General features: G+C 37.6%; 1 protein-coding gene across 1 annotated transcript in view; it reads left to right on the forward strand.

Moving 5' to 3' along the window:
- The first annotated feature begins 246 nt into the window (after positions 1–246).
- The window catches only part of RPRD1A (regulation of nuclear pre-mRNA domain containing 1A), a 41,493-nt gene continuing 15,515 nt past the window's right edge, over positions 247–26,224 (forward strand). The window contains exons 1-6 of the mRNA XM_052704377.1: positions 247–594; positions 12,755–12,884; positions 13,634–13,740; positions 13,822–13,916; positions 15,308–15,434; positions 15,532–15,707. Of these exons, the coding sequence (XP_052560337.1) occupies positions 444–594; positions 12,755–12,884; positions 13,634–13,740; positions 13,822–13,916; positions 15,308–15,434; positions 15,532–15,707 (786 nt within the window). The 5' untranslated portion in view covers positions 247–443. The remainder of the gene's footprint in view (positions 595–12,754; positions 12,885–13,633; positions 13,741–13,821; positions 13,917–15,307; positions 15,435–15,531; positions 15,708–26,224) is intronic.

Below are 26,224 nucleotides of genomic sequence, written 5' to 3' on the forward strand. Positions count from 1 at the left end.
TCCTTTGCTTTCCATATGTCAGAGCCCTCAGGCCTCGTCAGAGCATCTCCCTAAAAGAGACTACTCAGCCACGCAAGGAACCCAGCCTCGCTGGAGAAAGCGAACGCGTGCGGGCAGCGGCGGTCCCGCACTGGTCACCCATCACGCTCCGAGAGGGGCGGGAGCCTCTCAGCGCCCACCCCCAACAGCCACCTCTCGGACCTCTGCCGGAAGTGAGGGAAGAAGGAGAAGGGGGGCGGAGCCGGGCGGCTCTCCGGAGGTTCATCCGCCGCCATTTTGCAGCGCCGGGCCGTCGGACCGCGCGGAAGTGGCGGCCGGCGAGGCGGGAAGGGACGGGGCTCTGCCGGCTCCTCCCCCGCTGGGGCGGAGAGGCGGGGACTGAGCGGGGCCGGGCATCGCCGCAGCCGCGCTGGTGGGGGTGGCAGGGCCGAGCGGGGCTCGGAATGTCGGCGTTCTCGGAGGCGGCGCTGGAGCGGAAGCTGTCGGAGCTGAGCAACTCGCAGCAGAGCGTGCAGACCCTGAGCCTGTGGCTCATCCATCATCGCAAGCACTCGGCGCTCATCGTCAGCGTGTGGGAGCGGGAGCTGCGGAAAGGTGAGGCTCCGCTGCGGGGTGGGGCCTCCCCCGGGGAGGCGGCTGTGGAAGGAGCGGGCGGCCCCCGGGCGCGGCTGCCCGGGGAGGGGGTCGGGCTGCGTCGGCCCTCGAGCCCGGGATGGAGGCACGGGGAGAGAAAGGGCGGGCCCGGTGTCTGGGGAGAGCGGAGCTGCAGGGGCGGGTGTGAGCCTCGGGGTGTCAGCGTGCTGGGAGGTGCTACTCCTCTCTTTTTTCTTCCCCTCCCTTTCCTCCTCCCTCCCTCGGCGAGTTGTTTCTTAGGAGGCCGATGGCTGGCTTCCTCCTCTTACAGAGCAATAGAAGGCAGTGAGAAAAGGGAAAAAGGTGGTGTGCGAGGGGTTTAAATACTGGTAGCCAAGGTTCTTCCAAGATGCCAGGTCTTGGGTACTCTTTCATCATTAATAACGCTGGTAACTACTGTCTCTTCGTCCCCTTACACCAGCAACTATTCATGTCGGGCAGATGAAGATGGATGTAGCAGTTTAATGTGTCCTAAAGGATACTTTATTGCCAGGCGGATAGTACTGATGCTAACCTAATAGACGCGTTTATTTCTTTAACTGTATTAAATATTTGGTGTCCAGTGTGCAGCCTTAGTTATTTTAATGGTTTTCCTTTTAACAGCAGAGAGCTTTCTGTTCTTTCTGGGGTTGAAATGAAAAAATTGCATGGGAGGCCATTGACCCTCCTAGAAAATAACTTGATCTCAGTTCCTTTAAATATAAGTAAGTCACTTGCAAGAAGTGTACCTGGCTTTAGAAGATGTTACTGTCTTCCAGTAGCTCACCTTGGATTCTGTTATTATACAGATCTTTAAAGGGAAAAGCAGGTGGGTAGGTTTTCAAGTAAAGAGGAAAAATAAAGCAAAGTCATAATAGAACTTATGGAAAAGAAACCACTACCTTAGTTTTGAGCATCTAAGAGGGCTGATTGACCTGCAGAAATGATATGTATTAGAATACAAAGAGTGGCTCGTTCATCATTACTTCTCATTTAGAGCACATAACTTCATAACAGAGTAACTGAACTACCCTTAAAATAATATTTTGAGTATGCAGCAATACTTAACTTTGGAATATAGTATGGAAATAGATTATTATTTCTGTAGGTTTTCAAATGGCTACTGTATTCTTATTTAGGATAGGCTTTTCTGATGAAATGTTGCTTTTTTGAGTTTTTAATCCTACTTTTTTTTTCTGTTGTGTTACTGGATATCTTAATTCATAAATTGAATTATTTGAGTCTGTTACAAATGAATTCCTGAAAAGAAATGCGTATTTGTTGGTATATTTCATATTAGAGGGGAAGAAAAAAAAAACATTTTCAGTGTTTCACTTTGGAAGTGTTTTCTTCATGTTCTGAGAACAAATGAATGAATCTTACATTTCCCAGGGGGTCTAGACAAACAGTTTCAATGTCTGGTGCTCTAAAAGATATCAAAAAAGTGCCTTAAACTAATTGGCATTCAGCTAGAGGTTTCGTTGTTTGCCTTGATCGTGTGCACAGTACTAGCTCATAAAATGCTCCGCTCTCAACTTCAGCATTAGTATGATTTTCCTGTTACGCTATTTGTGTGATTGAAGAAACAAAATGCTCAAAACATGGCTAAATGCTTAGAGATGTCATTAAGAGACAAAGATAATGATCTTCTTAAAGCAAAGTATTCCCATGAGCTCTTTTCTTAGCTTTCAGTATCTGGCTTCTACTTGTAAGTCTGTTTTGAAGATGTAGGTCAGGAGCTTCAGAGATGCGTAGCTGCTATGAGGGCTGTTCCAAAAGCAGTGCGTCCAACTGCATTATGTTGGCCCACAACGTCAGAGGTGGATGTTGATAGTATGGCAGTAGATGTTGAACCTTCCCACCAGTATTCTGTTAAACTTAATTGCTATATGACAGATGGCAGCAGAGGGGCAGTCTGAGAAAATGGTGTCTGAAATGGAAGTGCACCTGAAGGAAAGATGCATCCTTGTATTCCTCCATGTGGACAGAATTGCACCTAATAACATTCATTGGCACTTGCTGAACATTGATGGAGACCAACCAGTAGATGTGAGTGCAGTGAGGCAGAGGGTGGTACGTTTCAGCAGTGGCAACAGTGATGTGAAAGACAAGCCACACGCAGCTGTCACACCACAAAATGAAGAGCATCTTGGTCAGCTCATCCATGCAAATCAACAGATTACAATCAGGGAACTGTGAACAAAGCTGAATATCAGCTTCAATGTGTTAGAGGTGGCAGTGTTGGAATATTGTGAAGTTTGTGCCTAGTGGGTCCCGTGATTGCTCAGTTTCCTAGATTGCATCATTACCGGTGAGGTGACATGATGTCACCTCCATGAGCTGGAGTCAAAATGGCAATTGATGGTGACATGTGAATCCCGCATCAAAGAAGAAGTTCAAGATGCAGCTCTTAGCAGGTGAAGGGATTTGTACCATTTTTTGGGATGGGAAAGGTGTGATACTTTTGAATTTCATGGAACCTGGACAGACTATCAACTCTGACTGCTACATTGTGATGCTGTTTAAGGGAGAAGGCACCAACTTCTAGAGCCTGGCCAGAGGAGAAGACAACCTTTTTGTTGCAACCAGTGAAGATTGTGGAGCATGTTGCCAGTCTTGGCTGGGCTGTCCTGTCGCACCCACAATATCATCTGGATTTGGCGCCTTCCAACTTTCATCTATTTGGGCTAATGAAACGTGGGTTGCATATGGAGAATGGAGAACTTTCTAGCAATGACACCATCATAGCAGCTGTGAAACAGTGGGTCGCCTCCACTGGTGCAGATTTTTACAAGTGTGGCACTTTGCTGGCAAAAGTGCATAGCTAATGGTGATGGCTGTGTTGAAAAATAGTGTTTTGTAGGTGAAAGTTTTCTCTGTCAGTTACTGTTACCATGCTCTATTTATCTGTTGTAGTTCCCATGGAAATAAATAGGAGGCATTACTTTTGAAACGACCTATGTATAGTTATTTTTATCTTTCATTTGCTGAAGTGTCATTCAGCTTTTGCTGCTTCAAACACAATTTTTATGATGATTTCTTTGGAAGCCAGCCTTCAAGGTGTGTGAAAAGCATGTCATAACCTTGCTCTGCAGAAAAAGCTCCTTTCAAGGTCCTGGTCATCTTCTGTGCCATTAAGCTGTATGTAAAGTGTTTCTTTCATATGTTTCACACTCATGTGAAGCTAGCTTGGCTAAAGCATCACAAAGTTGAATGCTGGCAGTGATGCCAGTCATAGAAGTGTGCTTTCTGTCCTGTCAGAGTAAGTTGGGCTCTATTTGAGGAATGTGAACACAGATAATTGATGTTGTCTGTTACTGTTGTCACTGTTTTGTCCTGGATGTGAAAGTCAGACCTTGCCTTTTTTGGATTTTATTTCCTTCAGTTGCATCACCTTTTTTAAATTACTGCGCCCTTCTTCAGATCTTCCTTCAAGTCTGTCTCCTTTCAGGCTGAAGAAAGATTATACTACAACATTGCGCAGTTGACTGTATTGAACAGAATACAGTGCATTGGTTATTTTTTCCAGATGCTTTCATTTTTTTTAGAAGTCCTTGTTTCAGATGAGATTGCTTGAACTTCATTAAGATACTCATTAAAACAACTACTAGGTTCATCATTCTTTCATTCCTAAAATTTGGTGCAAATTTTTTTACTTTCAAAATAGTTGTTGCCTTTACACCATGTTGCAGTGGAGGTGAAGAGATGTGCATCTAACTTAGGCAACACAGATGCTGGACAATCCTCTGCTAAATCATGTCCCTGTGCACCACATCCAAATGGTTTTTAAACACATCCAGGGATGGTGACTCAACCACCTCTCTGGAAGAGCCTATTCCAGTGCTTAACAATCCTTTTCTGTAAAGAAGTGTTTTCTAATATCCAACCTAAAATTACCCTGGCGCAATTTGAGGCTATTTCCCCTCATCTTGTCACCAGTGAGAAGAGACCAACCCCGCTGTCACCCTAAACACCTTTCAGATATTTGAAGAGAGCAATAAAGTCTCCCCTCAGCCTCCTCTTCCCTAGTTTCCAAGGCCTTAATGTAGGGGGTGGGGCATTGCTGTTTAATGGCTGACTTCTAATGTATGCTAATGAAAGTAACTTTGTCACTTAGAATGAAGCTGTGGCAGAGCTGCTGCCCAGCCTGAGATACTAAGTATTCCTGATTCTTCATCTGCTCGAAACTACTCAGGTATGACTCTGGGTACAACGCATTTTAGTACAGGAGTGCCCACCTTCTTGCTTCCCTGGACCATATTGAGTGAAGAGGAATTAGGTTGCATATGAAATATATGATATAGTTAATGTATATAATGTATATGGTTGGACTGATCTTGTAGATCTTTTCCAACCTTGGTGTTTCTGTGATTCTGTGTGATACAAGTAACAACTTTTATTTTTTGTATTCATTATTAAAAGATAAAAAGAAGGCAACAAAAACACAAAACCTGGTGAGTTGGACGTGCGTATTTTAGTGTATGTAGTGTTTTTTTTTTCTTTCCAGCTATGCAGTGTATTAACTGTCTTATTTTTGTGGTTAATGGAAGATAGATCCTTTAGTTCATTGAAAAATTAAATAATGAGTATGCACCAAATGTGTTTGACTTTAATTACTGTTACAACAAAGATTTTTCCTATTTTGACAGAAAGCAGGGGTCTTCAGACACCAGTTTTTCTTCTCTGCTAGTGGTTAAACTTTAATTTTTGTTGAAGGTTTCATGCACCGTGTGGCTTTCCTGTGCTCAAGATGTAACAAAAACACTAATTTACTTCTAAATAGGTAAATTCCCTGGAAAGCTGATGGCCACGCAAGTGATACTGAGGATCGTATCACAACTTCAGGCTTTTGGCTGTTAGCGCTGGATTACTCTGCTAGACTGGATCATGAGTCTGAATTGTTTTGAATTTCATTGTTGATTTATGTAGTAAACATATTGATGATGAGGATACTTTTCCAGTACTGCATTTCTGACGTGTTTTACTGATGTCAAAATCTGTTACGCAGTTTGGATTTCTATTGCAGATTATTCTTTGTCCCCTATACCTCACCACCCTCTCTATAAAGGACTTTTTTCTTTGTGTCCAACTTAAATCTACCCTCTTAAAAATGGCTTGAAGCCATTTCTCCTTGTTCTCCATAGACCCTGCTGAAGAGTCTGTCCTCTTCTTTCCTGTGGCCCTCCCTTTAGATACTGAAAGGCCACTATCTTGACAGTTGAATTTAGTTGAGTCTTAAACTTGCTTTTAGTTATGTAGGACTAGTTAATTATAATTATGTTAATCATAATGTGAATGCATCAACCAAAACTGAAATGCAAATAATGGACCCATTAAACTTGTAGATGTTATGTGCTCTTAAAGGGATTGTCTTACAGGGTGTTGTTTAACTACATAGTGGCAATGCACATATACTACTGTTGTTTAAGCCTGCAGCTACTGATTGCCTGCTGAAAAAACCCCTAGGAGCATTTTAAAGAGGCTCTTCTGAATGGGAGACAAAAACTTTTTTTTTTTGTATTTGCGGATCAGATATATTTTCTTGTATCTGTCTGTTCTTTCCAGATTTCAGGATTCTTGGCACCTGTAGATGTTTGGTTATGTATGGTTATTATTATTATTTTTTAATTGGAACTTCAATTCCATAATTCAGTATCAGGTTTCTAGGGAGTGGTAAGTACTTGTTCAGTGTGCTCGCTCTCGTGCTTGTGGAAATTGCTAAAGGTTTGACTTTGGAGGAAACAACCATGGTGCTTCTTATTTCATGCTCCAGTTAGTTACATTTAATACCTTCTTTACTGTAAACTCATTTTCTTTTAGCTTTTCTAAGTTCAGTTATGTCACACTCGATATTTACATCCTAATGATTTCTTAATAGATTTGTTGCATATTGTCCTTAATTTCACATCCAGATATCTGTTTCCTGAGAGCGAGAGCCTGACAGGGCATCTCTTAGATCAGTCAGCCTCAGAAATGGATGCTGAAACTCCACATTAGCAACTGATTTCTTGTTTTGGCTGTCACCTCTTTCACAACCTGATCTTTGTCTTCACTGCAAAGCTTATCCAGGTTCTAAGAAACATTGTATATCTTCTTTGAGACAGCTGCAGCTTATGCTGGTACGTAGGGTTATATTTTTATCATTTGAACAGCAGGTAAAATGATAGTCAAGTTAGTTATGCTCAAGCTCTTTTCTGTGTGTGCGATGAAGTCATTCAGTGGTGAAAGAAGCAAATATTTCTGCTTATTTCTAATTTTTATTTTTGTATTTGTCTGCAGCTGCTGCTGGGACATATGCTTGTGTTCGGACCCTTGCTCGTTCTAGCTGTTGGCATTGATGCAGTGTATTTTTCTGAATCTTGTATCTGTTGTAGCAGTTGCACAATGCTTCAGAAAATTGTAACGTAGAAGATCATGGTGTGCAGATTGAGAAGGCCGAGCAACACTGAAAGTATGTTTGAAGGTTGTGCTATATCTGCATTGCTGTGATACTGCTTTGGAGCAGGAGCACAAGTGAAAATGATGAAAATGCGTTGCCTTGCAGATGTGAAGTAAACTTCAGTAAACAGGTTCCTGATTTTAAGGCTGCTATTTTCTATAGTAGGTAATGTAGTTTTTCTTCTAAATAAGGGAATCTTCTGATGGCGAAGGTGTTTTACTTAATGGTGGCATTGTTGTCATCAGTTAATGTAGCACCCCTAAGAAAATAAACAGATTTCTTTTTTTATTTCTGTTTAAAAAAAACAAAAAACAAAAAACAAAGCATTATGGCTGACTGATTTTAATAGTTAGTAGGTGTTTTTGAGAAGGATAATAAGATATTTAAGGTGGGATACTTGTGGGAATCCAAACAAAGCTTCTCTTCTTTACAAAAAGGATTAGAGATTGGCTAGAAGCAGATATTCAAGGTGAATGCATGTTGCTAAGTTAGAAAATGGTATTTGCTACTTACGTGCTTTGTAAAAATAATGTGTTCATGTGCAGTAGATTGGTAGTGTAGGAAGCTTTCTCATATTTCGTTGTATAATGCACCTTGTCTGGCTGAATATCTTCTACTAGCATTTAAGAATGTAATGTGTACAAGCATATATTTACAACTGCACCACTTGTATCCTGATATCTTCACTGAACCTGCCTGGCTTTTGTAATTCTGTTCTGAATATATATATATATATATATATATGAATTTCCTTATCCTAAAACTGTTGATTTACATCCATTTTGACATCGTCCCAGCCAGGCAGTGAAGGAATTGACTTGATTCTTATATTCAGGCAATTCAAGATATACAAAGTGCTACAGGGACATTTCTGCAGAATGACTGTGTTGGAATGGTTTATTTGGTTTATGACTCTCTTTTGGTTATTGGTTATGTCTCTCTTATGTCTTATTTGGTTATGTCTCTCTTGTGTCCCTGTTGTAATTGAATGCTGGTGGCCTCTTTCCCAGCTGTAGGCTGTTTCCTTTCACTATTAGCCTCCAAATCCAAAACTAGATACCTGGACCATCAAACCTTGGACATGCATTGTGTAGGTAATATCCACTTAGAAAAGGAAGGACAATGATTCTTAAACCTTGATCATGTTCAACAGGAGAATTATATGAGTTTGCAGTATTGCACACTTGCTTTAACTTTTTCATGGTAGAAGACTAATGAATTTTCAGTTTATGTGCTGGTCTTATAACAGCACTTCTGTGGGTTACCTTATCTTTAAATTTTCTTTTCTGATGATGGACTCTTGAATTACTTTTTACAGATGTGCATTCAATCATAGCTCCAGAAAGTGCTGCCTTAGTCAACTTGCTTGAATACTCAGGTTAGTTCACAGTGAGGTTGCACTCAAGTTTCAGTGCTGTTTAATTTGAAAAGATAAGCCGGTACAAAAAGCTTGAATGATTGTCAGGTATGTCGGAAGGTGTCATTCATACTCTCATGAAAAGATACAAAGTATGTTATGACACAGGAAATGACCTGGGGATTTGGGGAGAAGTGCTGACATTGTTACACTCTGCTGCATATCTGTGGACTAACATAATTCAAAAGAAATCAAATGAAATTCTTATCTAAAACTGTATTAGAGGACTTCAGTAAAAAAAAAAAAAAAAGTGGTTAGAGCTGTTAATTGATGTGGGCTTTTAGCTTACTGTTGCTCTTTTTTTCAAAACCTCTTGTTAAATATTACTTTCAGTTGAGGTCAGTTGACATAGCAAAACCATTAACGTTTTCAGATGTGTCAGTGGTCCATTAACTTGTAATGCATTTTAAGGGAAAATCTGTGCTGCCTACATGCTTTTTTTTTTTTTTTTTAAATTATTTGGATATTTTTTTGATATGTCTGGGGCAGCAAATTCTCATGGATATACTGGAAGGAGTCCAGCAGAGTGCCATCAAGGTGATCAGGGGAGTGAATGCCTTCCCTGGGTGTAGAGAGTGAGGAAGTTGGGACTGTTCAGCTTGAGAAGAGGAGCCTCAGGGAATTTCATCGGTGTCTAAAAGGCCTAAAGGGGTTGGTGCATGGAAGATGGAGCCAGGCTCTTTTAAGTGGTGCCCCGCACCAGGAAAAGAGACCACAGGTAGAAATTGAAACACATGAGGTTCTCTCTGAGCATGAGGCACTTCTGGGCTGTGTGGGTGCCATAGCACTGGCACAGGTTTCCCAGAGAGGCTGTAGATTCTCCTCCTTGAAGATTTTCAGAAGTATCCTGGACATAGGCCTGATCACCGTGCTCTGGATAGCCCTGCTAGAGCCGAGGTTGGAGCAGGTGGACCCAGAGGGCCCTGCCAACCTCAGCCATGCTGCGAGTCTCTGAAGTATCTTTCAGTTCTAGGGAAGTAGGGGTAAAACAGCATGAAACAAATGGGTCTGTTTCTAGTAATCTTCATGGGAGCTCAGTTTCCAGTGTTGGAAGGTAAACCTGGAGAAGACAGATAAGTGTAATTATTGATGACCAGAGTTAACCTAAGTGAATGTGACCATCATACTGCCTTACTGGGTAAATTCCTTCCCAGGGTACTGGTTTCTTGCACTGAAGTGATGGCTCTTGGGCATCACAGTTCTCCAAGTACTGTGGGCTCAAGCATGCAATGCCAGGGGATCTTTATTGGACTGGAAGAGAGCCAGGAGACCCTAAGCAAGATTAAGAAGTATGTGTTCCTAAGAGGCATAGATCACCCAAAGTTAAAACTTGGTAAAGAAGATGCAAAGTCTCTCCAGGGTTGCTGCCTTATTATCTTAGTTGCAGGTGAAATATAATGAGTATCTGCAGAGTATTCAGTGCAATTAAGTGTAAGGTATATTTTTGAAGCAGGCTGCCAGGTGTTGACTCTCATAAGTGTCATTATGAATGCTTTAAGAGAAATCTACCCTTATACCAGCCAGCACTATGGGCCTGTTGAAAGATATCAATCTGGTGCTTCTGTGAGCTGCTTTGGTGACTGTGGAAGGGGGAAGGTGTTAAATCTGAGGTAAGTAGAAGAGTTATGTGAACACTGCACAGAGTTTCTGAAAATTGGAATCAGTCCAACCTGCATTCATAATAATTTAATGTTTGCAGACTGTACTGTTAGTGTACCAAGGACTCTATGGGCTAGTTACTTTTAGCACTGTATAGTCTAGCATTATATACCATGCAATCCTCCTTTAGCCTAAGATCATACACAGCTTTCTTTCGTTTCCTTTTAACAGTGCTTTTTTCTACTAACTTTGCCTGGCACCGAGGACGCTTCTTTTTGTTTAAATATGCAAACTGCTCTGTGATCCATCTTGGTATATTAAATCCCAGGGTGTAAAGTTATCTTCACTGTTGCTGAAGAGAGATGCTTTAAACAGAATGTTTTAGAATAGGTCTAGTCTGGGATTTCATTTTGTATTTTAGGCTTCAGTAGTTAATTTACTGTCATGGTAGCAATAGAACACCTTGTTTTTCTCAGCTGAGAATTGTCAACCCCATTTGCATATTTGTGTGAGGCAGAGTGATAGTAGGCCAGTATGTAACTCCTGAAGATTTAGAAGTTGAAAGGAACCCTTCTAGAGATAGATACGTAGGTATTTATATATATATAAAATATATATACCTATGTAGGTATATATATTTTAAATCTTCAGTTTTGCACATAGCATTCTTACAACAGGAAGAATTAGATTTTACTTTGCAATACTTCTTATGAATGTAAAGGTGGAATTCATAAAGGCTGGGTTTCTATGCAAAGCCAGAGCAGGCTTAACAGTGTTTTAAGGATCTTTGTTTACTTAATATATATCTGTTACAATTAAGCAGCAGAGAGAGGCTAAAAAAGTAATACTTGAGGAAACAAATTTGAAAGTGAAATTGAGTTTTAGCATCTCTTTGCAAACACTATGCACTGGTCTGCTTATTGTAGAGAACAAAATATGGTCTTTTTGAGAATTGCAGCCACTTGATTTCAAAGCACTGCATACATCTCCAGTCTTTCTTTCATGACTCAGGTGATTTGGTTACTTGCTGAATGCAAGAAGGTGAAATCTGTCACAAATAAGTTGCAACACTGAGGACTGAAACATTGTTTTTTCTATGAAAGGGACAGACAAGGTCTTAACCTTCCTGCAGTTCAGAGCTTGTAGTATATGGTGAGCTATCTCCTTCATTAGAATTGTAGTCCTGATTTTTAGTTCCTTTGAGAAACTGGGGGAACTGGGGTCAGCTCTAAGAAGTGATTTATTTTGTTGCAGCTGTAAGACAGACTTTTTTCTAAGACTCCCTTTTTGAATAGTTCAAATCTTTCTATGTGTTGGAACTGTGATTTACCTGCAGCATAGATAGAAGATGTGTTACTGTATTTCCAGATAGGTGCTTTTTTACTTTTAATACAGTTTTTTTTTTTCTTTTTTCAAGGTGTCCAAATTTCTATTTTCTTGGACAGACACGTACACCAAGTTTATAGGAAATGATCAATATTCTATGCAGAAATCCCTCATAGGAGTCTTGCTGTAGTGCAGAATTCCACTTAGAATAGAATTATCTCGGCGTTGATTTTGTATATGTGTGTAAAATGTGTGTTTCTCTGGTTTGTTCGAGAAATTGGAATGAAAACTAGCAAAATAAAATCATCCTGGGAACTGAATAGGAGTTCAAAATAATAAATATAAAAATTTCTAGATTTTTTTTTACAACTGTGCTTGAAAGGGTGGAAACTATTAAATCTTTTCCTTCAAGAGAAACTACCTTTTAAAGAGAGAGCATGCATACTGAGTTTGTATGGTAGTTACAGATATTGAAGAGTTTTCCATTATTAACACAAGATTAGAAGAATTGGAATAAGACTCGCAGCTCTGAAGAAATCCAAAAACTCATGAAAACTAGATCAGGTGTGATGATAAATTAAAATAACTGAGTAAAAATGGAAAATACATGAGGTGGAAGTTTTCATTCTATTACAGATTGATGAGATAGGGGTGAAATGCTTGAAGTGCTTGGAAAGAGAGCTACAGCAGTCAGAAAGCAATTTTTGAAAATGTTTTCATGAGGTTACAGCTGCATGCACATAAATGTTTTAGTGATCAGGCAGTGAGTGGAGTATCAAAGTAGCATGGAGAACTTGATTAAAAATTGACAATTCAGTTTGCTCAAACATGAAAATGAGGAATTGTCATGTAAGACTGAGTGAAGTTCAAACCAGAAACGTGGTGTTCATGTGAATGGTAGTGGACCTGTACAGCTCCTTGTTAGAGGGCTTCAGTGGGAGTAAGAAACTCATGTTGTCTCCAAGGTGAACTGAGGTTCTTGGAAGAAATCAATGAAGGCTTCCAAGTAATCCATGTACATCAGGCTCAGGAAAACACCTGAAAGCCTGAAGAACACTTTTTTTATATACTTGCTTCTGGAAATAGAGCTAGAGGGAACTTGTGTCACAAAGGAAGAGGAAGAATGTGAGCTAACAGTTGTGCAGAAGAAAAAAAAAAATTAGTGTATGACCAAGATCTCTGTGCATTTATAAATACAAAATTGAAATGAAATATTGTGATAATGAGAATAGGAAAAAGACCATTTAATTTGGCTTTTTCAATTATATAGCAAAGGAAGAACAGATGTTCTGGATAAACTGGTGTTTCTAATTATGTATTTCTAATATTCTGTTTTATTTATTGTTCTCTTTTTTTATTAGCAAAACCAAATAGGAAGCTGACATTCCTGTACTTGGCCAATGATGTCATACAGAACAGCAAAAGAAAAGGACCGGAGTTTACAAAAGACTTTGCTCCAGTAATAGTGGAGGCTTTTAAACATGTTTCAAGGTAGAGTATGCTGTTATGTGTAGTGCCCTTCATTGTATTTTAGCAGATTAGTTTTCCGTTCATCCATTTAACCCAGGTAGTCCTTGTCTGCTAATGCTGTACTCGGAAGTCTCGTTAATACTTCTAATGTTCTTTTGATCTTGAGTAGTCTTAATGCTGTTAGATAAAGTTATGTAGTAAACTCATCTGTGTTTAATCATTTTTCCCTCAGAAAACTTAGAAGTGCCTTATTTTAAGATTTTCTGTCTGCATTTATATGCTACATCAATCTGGTACGTTTCATTACTGGTGTTTGTGATTTTATTTATTTAATTTTTTTTAGCTGGCTATTCTATATTTTTAAATCTATTTTTATTATTTTATTATTTTATTCTATTTTTATTTAGCTGGCTATTGTATTAGAACAATGGTAGAACTTAGGTACAGCATTATTTTCATATAGTGCTCTAGAGCAGTTAATAAAAAAAAAATTGCAGCTTTTGCGTAATGGGAATGCAGACGTACAATGGATTGAGCAAACTAAAATAGAAACAGGGGACTGGGCACTCAGTTTTTGTTGCTGTTGGTGCCCTTGCTGAAACACCTTGAACTGGTCTTTTTTGTAAACTGGGGCTTCGATATTTTCTGATGTTATTGAACTTTTCATACTTTAAGGCATGCCAAGATGCTTCTGTGAAAGATAATCATACTGTAGTTCAACTGTGATGTATTTTCACCTTGTGTTCATTTTTCTTTTTTTCTTGTTACAGTGAGTCTGATGAAAGTTGTAAAAAGCACCTTGGCCGAGTGCTCTCTATCTGGGAAGAAAGGTCTGTTTATGAAAATGATGTATTAGAACAACTTAGGCAAGCTTTGTGTAAGTATTTTGTTTACTTACGAAAATACAGCACCTTGTTTGACGAGTCAGAGAAATAAATTTCAGTTTGTTTTCATTTAGATGGAGACAGAAAGGTGAAGAAGCGTACGTATGAACAAATAAAAATTGATGAAAATAACTGTTCACCTCGAAGTTCTCCTACTGACCCTCCACAGGTAAAACAACATTTATAAAATTCTGTTTTTGCATATAGTTTTGTAGATAATTTTCCAGGTGCTCTTATTTTTGAATGGCCTCTGTTTTTCCTTTTAATAAGTTACTTCTATGGACAGGGATGACCGCACCCCTTTCTTTAGTGCAAGTGGCTGAACTACGTCCCAATAGCATACAAGATTTCCCCAGTCTATGGTTAGTTGTATTTTATGACCCGTATTAGCTTTTAGCTTTGTAAGGAGAAACTGCTGTGCTTTTTACCTGTCCATGCAACCTTGAGGCAAGATGAATCTTACTGGCTACATCAGTTTGTTTCCTGACGATACCTCTTGCTGGAAATCTTTGTTCTTCTGTGGAAAAGGTAGCTTAACATTTACACTGATTTTTTTTTCTTAGGAGTATAAAGGAACCATTGGCTCTGTAACACCTTCTAACATTGAAGCTTCTGAAAAGTAATGAAAAAATTAGCCTGTTACTTGCTATCCCTTTGTGAAGTGTAATCCACCAAAGGTTGTGGACTGTGTTTAACTTCAAGCCTCATGAAACTTCTTTCTTGAAGTACTTCGGGTTACAAGTTGGAGCTAAGATATTGAACGTGCTGTTACTTCAGTAGGATTGACACAAAAACAAAAAAAATGTGTGAACTGTATACCATACTCTGCCCATTTTAGACTTTTAGCATTAGCTTTGATAATGTTTTAGGTTCTCTTTTGATTTCTGGTGTGGTAATAAATAACACGTGTAATTGGAATAAGATTTGTAGCATTTAACAATAAAATATCTTTCAGTGTTGCAGTCATGATGCTTGAGTAGGTTCTTTTCTATTTTGCCTGACTTTCTTTTTTGCTCTTTTAGATTTTGTTTTTTGTTGTGTTTTTTTTTTTTTTTTTTTTTTTTTTTTTTTTTTGCTACTGTCTCATTTCAAAAGGTTTTTGTTATAGCAAGGAATGACTCCTGAAATAATCGTGATTTAGTGTGTTTCTTTTTAACAGCTTACTTCCAAAAGAAGTTTGCTGATCTAGTCTGGAGTAGTGAGGTGAAAGAAAATATAAGAACTATAAGAAAGTAGTTTTTAAAATGTGTATAAAATAAAAGGTACTGTAAAATAATAATTAATGTCAAAAATAAAATAAAGTAGACCTATGCCAAGAACTTCAATGAAAAATCTGTTTTAGAAAAGTGACCTATAAAACTAAGGAATGCTGCAACATTTGTTTGATTTTTTTTTTTTTTTTTTTTTTTTTTGTCTGAAAGGGAAAGAGTGTTGATATGATACTGATATAAATGCTTTTAAAAACACTGTTAAATTGATTCCATAACCTTGTTGTGAAATACTGTTTTATAGTAGGATTTCTCTATTTAAACTAGTCTTCAATCTTGCATGCTTTTTCAGACCATGGATCTCATTAGAGCATTGCAAGAACTAGAAAATGCTGCTTCTGGGGATGCAGCAGTTCATCAGAGGATAGCTTCTTTGCCTATAGAGGTCCAAGATGTGTCCCTGTTAGACAGGATAACAGGTGAGGGTTGAGGGTCCAGTAACAGAAATGCTCTTATGCAAACTCAATGACATAGAATGAAGTCATGCTTTACCTGTTTCTCTCTGCTTACTTTTAGACAAGGAATCTGGAGAGCAACTTTCCAAAATGGTAGACGATGCATGTATGTTGCTGGCGGATTACAATGGCAGGTTGGCAGCTGAAATAGATGATAGGAAACAGCTAACTCGAATGTTGTCAGACTTTCTACGATGTCAAAAAGAATTTCTTGCAGAGAAGGAACATAAGCTGGAAGTGCGTATTGTTTTGTTTTAGTCCATTCTTTTGACAAAGCTTGATCTTGCAAATGTTTTTAGCTTGCCTAAACAACTTTTCTCTTCAAAGGTAAATACCAGCTAGATCTTTGTTTCCAGCACGTTCTTAACAAGATTTCTTTGGCACTCACATTCTAACTTTATTAAATCAGCAGAACAGTAGGCAATATTGCAATTGTGATCATTTTAGTGTTTGTCTTTGTTTTTTAGCGTGTTCAGTCTGCGTGATAGGTAAAGACTTAGTTTTATTTGTGCAGGTAGAAAGTCTTATCCTTAGCAGTATGAACTTAATTCTTCACAGAATACGATTTTTCTTGTTCTTCTCATTGTTGTAAGTTTTAGCTATGTATTATAGGCTTATTTTCCTTTTTGTGAAGAGGATTGATCTTTCTGATAATTGTGTGTTTGTGACGTTGCTTACAGAATAAGAATTTAATTACTGGATTCAGTGTAACTTTTTAACCTGACTCAAAGATACATTAGTAAAAAACACTTCTAGGTTTTGCAGCATCAATTACTGCTGGCTGTCAGCATTTCAGCTGCAGGGGGCAGTAGAATAGGACAAATAAGTAATAAAAGAAGGGTAAAGATTGAACAGATCAATGTGAATGGATGATCCGAAGTTATTCCAGTGCTGTTACCAGTCACCAGTTTTCCTTACCTACTGTGTAATAACTGCCAAGACTGCTGGTGCATTCTACACCTTTCATAAATAGGTCATAATTTCATGTCTGTTCCTTCCCCAAATCCATTATCTGAAATTTGAGATGTAGGTTCAAGCCCTAACTTGGATGTTACAGCAGTAAAATTGAAACTGCATCATTTTGCAAGGGGAAGTAGCTGTACAGTTGTAATGTCCTGTAATTGTTGCATATGCATGTGGTCCTTATGTGGTACACAAATTAATTGCTTTTCAGATCTCACATGTAACAGGCCTATCATGAAAGATTTCTTCACACTGTGGTTTCTTTACTGTTTTGTAACATTATAACTTGAACTCAAGTTTTGTAGTGTCTTGGTTCAGGAAAACACTGTTGGTGATGCGTCTGAAGTTGTCTTTCCTAGAGTACTGTTTCCTGACCTTTGCTTTTGTGCCTCACAGAAAAGCAATTGATGAAGGTTTTTCCTGTCAGCTTCACTGTATTTGTCCTTACCTGAGGGAAGAATATCAACCAACTTCATGTAAGATAGATGGTATGCATGATAGTTTTAACTACAGTAGCAAATGATCCAGCTGGTCAATGGAACCTGAAAGAACAGGAAACCTTAAGCTTTTCATCACCTGCTCTATCTTCCATGTGTGTATATAATGTGTTTGAAGGACACGGTCCCACTGTAGTACTTTGGGAACAATCATCGTCTTTTTGTAGATTGTTAAGTGCAATTACACCTATTTAGGTATATGCTACTGATTTAGTGAATTGCTTTAAAGATAGTGACTTTAGTCCTTCAGACAAGTTGATACTTCTGTGGAAGCCAGATAATTAAGAATTGCAAATGGAGTGCAACTTTGAACATGTTTCACTCTTGTTGGCAGTTTTCAACAAATACAAAATGGTTTAACTTCCCAAAATTGCTAGGTCAGTGAGTTCACATAAGAAAAGTAGCTTTAAGAAAAGTAGTCATAGTTCATTACTAGTACCTGTGCTGCCATGGTCTTTAAACTGAGTTGCTTGGCAAAATTATTTAAATAGCTAAAGAATCTTATTCCAATACAGCACACTTTTAGTTTTGGACTGGTTTCAGTGGCCTTTCCTTTCAAAAGAGAAGATAGTAGTCTACAATGTCTTTTTTTTTTTTTTTTTTTTTTTTTTTTTTTTTTTAATAAATGAAGTTCTAGGATGCTGAGGTATACTCTAAGAACGTTTTTAGACTGATCATTGTGGTATAAATACAAGCGACTAAAAAAAAAAACAAAAAAAAAAACCACCTGAAAAAGGTAGTGTTATCTTAAGGTGCTAATAAAAAAGCTGAGAGATAGGAAAAACACAGCAAATCTTAGAAATTGAACTTCTAAACGTGTGTTGAGGTAAGTGAAGTGACTTCTTTTACACTCACTACCAGTAGTGCCTTTTAGTTTGTGAACTGCAGGCTGAAGCTTTGAAGACATGTTGATTTTGCATTTCATGATAATGTCCTTAGTCAGTGGACTGAATTTCTCTTTTTGTATCCTCTTTAAGGAGTGGATATTTTCTGCTGTAAATACCAATTGCCTGCAGCTAGATGTGTTCATTTTATCAAGCAAGGACTGTATTTTTGCAGTCTTAGGAAGCAGCATATCTCATACTGAGCCTTATTTTTTGGCTTGAGATGTGAAATAACATTGGAAAAAGGGAGTGGTTTGAGAACATATTTCCTGAGCTGTATGTTTATAGACTTTGACTTCCAAGCTGAATTTCTGATGAAAGTCGTCTGTTCTAGACAAGGACAGTTCTTTTGTTAATCTTCTGACTATTGATATTCTTTTGAGCATAACATGCTTTCTGGGTAGTAACATAGGAAGCAATTAATTCTTGATGAATTAGTATTACCTATCTGTAAGTATTTTTGAGATCCTACCCAACTGCTGTGTCCAACACCCAGTTGTGTTTACAGATAAGTGGTTATATTATTTTTGATTTCTAGAAAAGTCACCTGCTGTTGACCTGGTTTAAAAGTAGATTAGCATTTCCAGAGGACCTTCACTGTCTTCAAATTTTGGACTAGGGCTTTTTAAACCTAAATTTGCAGGTTTTTTTGTTAACATTCTGAAACAAATTTACAGGTAAGTAATTTGTAGTAACCAAGCTTTGCATGAGTGCAGGAAATTTTGAGAACAAATAAATACATGGGCTGTCATGTCTGCATCAAAAGTTAACCATACTGCTTAGTAGGTGAATTTCATAACTCTACTGTGGGTAAGTAGTATTGTTTTTAACTCTTAAGTCATTTTTCTTTAACATCTGTCTAGCTTCTGTTGCAGGTGGTGGCCCTGGACCTATCTTCTAATGATGTCACCATCCCTTAGTATACACATCCTGCTAAAAATAAATTTAAGAATTAAAATCTTGTATTGTCTGTTGTTTTTGGAAACTAAAGGGGAGGAATTCTTTAACTGCTCATGCTAAACTTCTGCTATTGTTGTCTATCTTCTCACAAACATTACTGAATTTATACCTGGTCACAAACAATACTGAACTTAGGCGTGAGATGGATAAGTAGTTATCAGAGCCATTCTTTTTTCTTGAAGACCAAAGCTTTCACATGGTTGTTCCTGAAATTTGGAAGTTTGGTTAAATCATTTGAAGTCCCAGATGCAGAAATCTGAATGTGGCTTGTGTTGAAATCACCTTTACCCAAAGCAAAGTGTTGTGAAAACGGGACTTTCAGACTTCAGCTTTTTAACCTACACTGTTACTTACTTGACTTAATTGAACGTTAGAAATAAGTGATGGATATAGAGCTTATTCATCATAAGCACAGTAAAGAACGTTCATGTTATTGTTGGAAATTATTTTGTATGTAGCAGAAAAGGTGTATTTTACAATTGCTTTTATGCCCCTTCTGGAAACTCCCCCAAATTTAGGATTCTTCTAAAGATTCTTCACCATCATTTTGTAAGATTTTTTTTTATTTTTTTTTTTTTCTTTTTAATGAAGTAAAAAGAAGGTTCAGGGTACTGTAATTTTATCTGGACCAGGCTGCCCAGGGAGGCTGTGGAGTCTCCTTCTCTGGAGATACTCAAGACCTGCCTGGACACCTACTTGTGCAACCTGGTGTAGGGAACCTGCTTTGGCAGGAGGGTTGGACTCGATGATCTCTGGAGGTCCCTTCCAACCCCTGCAATTCTGTGATTCTGTGATCTAGAAATTTGCATAAAATTTATAGACAGGTGTTATTATTCCTGAACTTAAAAATGGAAATTCTTGCAGAAAGAGTCTGTAAGAACTTTTTATTTTTTTTTTTTCCAGAGCTTTGAGGACTAACATTTCCTGTTTTCTACTTTGATTCATTCCTCCCTTCCTGCCTCCTTGTTGAGCCCCTGTACTGCCCCTATTCCCTTTCCCTGGCATTTGAACAGAAGTGTTTGTTAGTCCATCAACCTCACTGAAGCCTGGGAAGGAGCTATTTATGTTGAGCAGGAACATAGAAGGAACAATACGGAACCTAATGTCTAGGTGCCCTCGTTTCCATGTGGTTTTGGAAAAAAATTGTCCTATAGACATTCTGAATGTAACATTGCCTTAGAAATACAAGGGTGTCAAGATTTATTGATTTACTGTTGCTTTGCTTTTGCGTTTTCTACAATGTCATTGATTACAGAGTAGATAGACTCTTACTAGATTTCAAATAACATCTTTTATAATGCAAAATCTTCTATGATGCAGGCATTAGCAGAAAGTAACACCTTTTTTCTTTAAAAAAAAAAAAAAATGAGAGGAGGCTATCTTGGTTTTTTTGTTTAGAAATACAACATTGCAACACTTAGCATATTCTGGATGACTGAGATTATTTTTTTTTTTTCATAAGGTTTGTAGCTGCTTACATCTTAAATTTGGAAATATTCTTACGAAATCCAAGTTGTTATGGAGGAAGTGCTCTCTGCCTGGAGGCCTTCTGTGTTTCAGCAGATTACATTTAATTAAGATGTCTGATTTTGTTTTCTTGCATTCCTTATTTTATACAGTATGTAAACAGTATTCACATCCTTACACTCACACATCTGTTTATAATTGTGGTTACTTAGCATATAATATGCTCAATTATTTGCACTTTTATTTTATGATTGAGCTTTATAGTTCAGTATAACTTGTCTTCTTGGGAAATTTAATTTTGTTGTTGAATTTTATGGGTAAAATGTAGCTTTGGAGTAAAAGGATTTTTTTGCTCTCTTCGTTTCCAGGTTAATGGTTAATGGCAAAAAACATTAAGCTATGAATTTAACGGTAGTAGTGGTGTATTATAACAGACTTTGGTTTTCAGGTTTGGGTTTTTTTTTTTTTTTCCTTAGTGCAAGACTGGTCTACTGATTTCTTCTGCTGAGTCTTTAGTTAACATTAGGGGCATCACAGGATCTTGTGCTTTTTTTTTTTTTTTTTTTTTTCCTCATACTTACTTAGTACCTTTTGTATATAAGCTTGTTTCTTTCTGCGTTAAATGAATTTAGAATGCCACGTTCAATCATATACTTTTCAAATCCACTTGGAGTAATTGGATTTAATTCCTAAACCTTGCAGCGGGGCAGCTGAAGTGTTCTCCTGTCCTTTGGTTGAAGGAGGAAGGCTGATTTGTAGCACGAATTCTACACTGCTTTTTGTTCTAGGGTGGAATCTTCTCTGCAGCATTATAGATGATCTATAAATTCCTAACTGTGGCAGAACTGCAGTATCTCGAGTTAATCTTGAATTAGAACTGAACTGTGCTGTAACGGTTATTAATAATGCAGTGATTACAGAGCTATTAGTTGGGAAGTATTAGGAATTTATCAAGGTGTATCCATACTAATCAGGACTGTTTTGAGTATTCTAGATCATCTGATACTTTCTTGGAAACAAGTCTCTGTGTAAGTAGTGATAGACAGACGTTGTTCTCTGTTGTGGTCTGTTTTGACATTTTCAATCATACTCATTTCTGTTCAGGGTTGAAGCTCAAGGAATTTAATCTGGTTTGAGAATGCCTTCAGGATTGTACACGATTTCTGCAGAAAGAGATAATTGAATGGAGGAGAATGGGATGTTGGAGCCCTTTGTAGTTTAAAAAAAAAAAAAAAAAAAGCAAAAGCAAAGAGGCTTCATCAGATTTTCTTTGATGTTGGCCCAGAAAATAGTCTTCACTGTAATTTATTTGTTTTGTCTTTTGAGGAATGTTTGTAGCCATGATCCATCAGGAGAAGATTGTAGAGCAAGGATCTCTAATAAATAGATTCACTTTATTCTAGTTCTCCTTATAGGCTGTACAAAATGAAATTGGATTCAGAAACAGACTACTGTTGTTTAGAGACTTCTGTAGGCCAGTTCAGTGCCCTTCATGCATTCACCTTGACTGTTTGAGACGCTTCATGAAATGTAAATATTTTGAAGTTCTAGTCATCTTAAAGTTTAGTTAAACAATGCAAGTCCTTTACTGAATATAGCCACTGATGGTCAGAGAAAAATAAAATCCAATGAGCTTATTGGCTAGTATTACCAGAAGGTGATTGGAAAGAATTCAGCAATTGTTACAGTACCCAAAGTTTACTTGAAGTTAAAATATTTGAAGGAAGTGGTTTAAAGCAAGATAGACACATCTCTTATCTGTGGAAGAAGTAGCTAAGCATGTTTACAAAATTGCTCTTTTTTTTTTTTTTAATGTAGTTGTTTGTATGTTTCCATAAGCATTTTATGTCTCTACCAAAAAGCAGCAGAATAAAGTTGAAGAAGTGAGATTTTTGTAGAACTAATTTACTGGATCAGAGTGGAGAACAGCATCTCTTAGGTCCAATACAACAAAGTCAAGTTTGTTGGTGATTTTTCTTTCTTTGCTGTACCCATTTTATGAGAATGATATTTATTTGTATCAGTTCTTATAGTAAGCCTACAAGTGTTCTGTGCTTGACTAATGAGCATCAATATATTTTATAGTAGCTAGCAACTGGAGTCTCAGATACATGGTACGTAATTTCCCAGTTTGTATCTAAAGGAGTGTTAGATTTCAGAGTTCTTTATTCTCAGCACAACAGAAACATTTGAAGGTTTCTGCTTTATCAGTTAATTTACCAGTGGTTTGAGTAAAGAACCTGGCTTTTCAAACAGATTGGGCAAGTTTTAGATTACACTTTGCTTATTCCTGTAAAATAAGGATAACTTTTTACTGCATGTTTTAAGGCATTGCTTATCACATTATTCCAAAATCAGAGTACCTTAAATGATAAAAATGTTATAACTTCTGTATTCAGGAAACTTTTATTTAACCTATTTACTATTTGTGAAGGGTGGATTTTTTAAATGTCACTCTGCAGCATACCCTTAACTCTTCATTTAACGAAAAACAAAGTAAAAGTACACAGATACTTATGATCTGGGGTATCTTTTGAATTCTCTGTAAACCTGCAGGGGAAAGATACTGGTTGTATCTAGGTGAGACTTGCTGCTGTTAATGAGTCCTTTAGACAGTGCTCCTGGCTGTTGTAAGCCAAAACCAAAATGAATTAATCTATTTATGTCATCTTCAGAAGAACAGGTTTTACAGGTACGTAATGGATTATTTTTTATGCAAACAAATATCAGAGAGAATTGGAAAGTGGTAATGGAATAATCAGTGCAATATGCTTTATCTGGAAGTACTTCTTGAGTTTTTGAAGGACAACTGGGAACTGGACAATGACTTTTGGGTGATTTCTTCAGTAGATGTTCTTTGCGTTGACCAGACACGTTGCTTTGATGAAAGAAAAGAATCTGGATTTAAGAAACATTGAAACTGTAGCACCTCTTTCTGTCTGTGCTGATCATGTTGTGTTTTTTTTTTTGTGAAGGTGCAGTCTTAACTGGAGGTCTTAACTTTGTTGCAGTTTAAACTAGTTAGTTCCCCCCTCCGCCCCAATGTTTTTATCAATAGAACTATTAAATTTTAAGGGCACTTATTCTCTTTATTTTGAATACAAAGTCAACAGGACTATAAAACTGGCTTGTATACTTCCCTCACCCCTTCCCAACCCAGCTGAAATCTGCTTTTGGAATTGCTGATGCAACTGCAAGTTAAAAGAAACATTAGAGTACATCAGAATGACAGGTTGCTGTGTTAGAGGAGGAGGGGGGAAACTCAGTGCTAAATGAGATTACACGGCATCCTTTCTCACTTGATTTGTCAGCTAAAAAGGAAATATTTATAAACTTTCTTCAAGAGAGAAACTTTGAATGGGGAGGAAAAAGGAAGGGAAACTTTGAGAAAACTAGTCCACAGTTTGAGATGATAGCATATACGTATAAGCAAGCTGGTTAGAAATCTGTTTCTTTCACTAATGTCTTTTGGTACTTCCATTTAATGAGAAGATAAGTCATTGTGTAGCTTCTGTAGGTTCTGCTGAGCTATTTAGAGGGAATTGTGTCCCGAATAAAGCCAATGTCATTAGGCTGATACTCAGGAATCCTGCTTGGAAATTTTTTCTGCCATCATTAGACATAGGAACTTTATAATAAAACCTTTGTCCTAACAAGCTTCTATATTGTTCAAAGGGAGCACTGTACCCAAGTCACTCTTTAATATGACCTATACCTGTATCTCACTGCACTTCTGGTAACAATCTGGTTGTAAAGGCTGATGAGAAATATTACTAGATCTGACAGAAAAAAGAAGATAGATGGTTAGAACATCAGTATGCCTTTTGTCAGCTTTGTTGAAATAACACAAAGCAGATTTCATTCAATCTCAGGTACAAACTTCAGATGTTTCCTCTTAAAAGACAGTATGTCTTTAGGTACAAAAAAGGGTTTTGCTTAAAATCTAATACAAAACTTAATAGCACTCAATGTTTGCAGACAGGGCTAACACTTTTCTGAAGAATTTGAATGTGTGCAGCAAGGAACTAGTCTACTAGTGGACAACAGCTACATGTGTATTAACATTTTAAAGAAATCTGCATCTGCTCTGCGTCTTGTTTATAGTGCTAATATTTATCTCTGTCTTCACAAACACATAAGTAAATAATCCATTGTCTTCCCTAATTGTAGGCAGCAGTGAACATCTTCAAAGCTCATAATTAAATACATCTCATAACATGAAATAATTTACTATTCAGTGTCAGTTTAGACAGTTCTTATAGGAAGAAATGGTGGCTAGTACAAATAAATTTGTAGGTGTAGGTGTTGTCTTATGACAAAAACTGGTTAGAATTTAAAATATATAGTTCTGGAATGCTTCTGAAGGTTGTGGTGTGTAAGGACTGCAGTTTCCATGAGTTTTCTTAAACCCAGAGCTTGAATTGAAATTGTAGATCAATTCATCAGTTATCTGTAAAATCTCACTTAAAAAATAATAAATAAAAAAAATCATATGACCGAGATAAGGACCATTAAGCATTCTGATGACAAATTTCTTTTAGTTCATAACTGAACTGCTTTTAAGCAGGCATCAAAACAATTTTGTTTCCCTACCTCAAATTCATGACCATATGTAATGGTACTAATAGTTTGTGACATGTCATACATCCTGCTTAAAGAAGCTGTTTATGAGGCTTTGAACCTCATCTAGTGGGAAATGTCTCTGTGACAGGGAGTTGGAACCAGGTGATCTTCAAGCTCCTTTCCAATGCAAACCGTTCTATGATTACAGTCTCTAGTCTGTACCCTCTTTTCAAATACCAGCTGTTTGTCTGAAGGACAACACCTTCAGCTTTTTTCTTTAATAATGGCCATGTCTATATATGCACTTCTCTAAAAACAAAACAGCTACTCATAATGAGACAGAATTAGCCAACATGTAGTTCAGGTGGTTTAACTGCATCATGGTAGGGAGATTGTCTTGTTAGACCAGTAGTTTTCCACTGTGCTTTTAAGAAACCTATGCTAACTGTTTAAGTAGCAGGTTGTGTAGTTGGTAACTTCTCTGTCTTTTCACTAGAAGCTCAATGGAAAGGGCAGAAATACTGTTTAGGTTCAAATAAACTGAATTTTACAGATCAAAACCATCACATTTATACGTCTAAGTAAGTGTATTTCACCTGTGCCATTTTACTTAAAATTCACATGTAATCAGTTCTGGTTCTTAAAGGAGAATTCAAAGAATAGTACTGATAAAGTGGGTCGATTCATGGAGCATTAAACTGAGAAAGCCAGCTGAGAGACAATGAAAACTGTTAATTATGTTTCTCTTGGCTTGGCTGTTGCTGAAAGAAATCAAGTTTTTAAGATGTCTCTGTCTTTCTGTTAAAGCCTGTAGGTAAAATAACATTTTGAAGAATCTTCCATCTCATCTTGTCAGTAGTAGCTTCTGGAGTTTAAGATTGGCTTTAGGTTGAGGACAGTTTAAAAATTCCAGCACCGACTACTGACTTTTTCTTGAAGCTGAATTCGTACACTTTGGACTGTGTAACCAAATGTTAAAACATCAATTTCAGCAGCAGTGAGGAAGCAATGGAATCCACATTCGTTGTACTTGCCCCAGTTAGTGTCTCAGCTTGATAGCTATGGAAAGAGAGGTGGGAAATTCTGTCATAAGAGTGATCTTTTTCACCTGGTAGGGTTATGAAGCGATCCTTTCACTTTCCTTAAAGTTTAATATCAGACCAAAATAAAGAGGAAAAAAACCTTTACTTCTGCATTTAGGTTTAAACAGTTGATGTTTTTTAGTTCTGATGAAGGAATGGTAAATTAGTCTGGCTTTGGAGTTGTTAAAACTTTTCCCCTGTCAAAATCTGGAAAGCTGTGGACTAAAAATGGTGGAAGTGAAAAGTAAAACACAGGGAAAGAACTTATGGTGACATACAAATTCTGTAAAGGATAATAGAAGTCTGTATGGTGTCTTGGAATTACATTCGGGTATGTA

Source organism: Tympanuchus pallidicinctus, unplaced genomic scaffold, assembly GCF_026119805.1.
Source record: "Tympanuchus pallidicinctus isolate F22 unplaced genomic scaffold, pur_lepc_1.0 scaffold5, whole genome shotgun sequence".
In the NCBI taxonomy this organism is placed as follows: domain Eukaryota; kingdom Metazoa; phylum Chordata; class Aves; order Galliformes; family Phasianidae; genus Tympanuchus; species Tympanuchus pallidicinctus.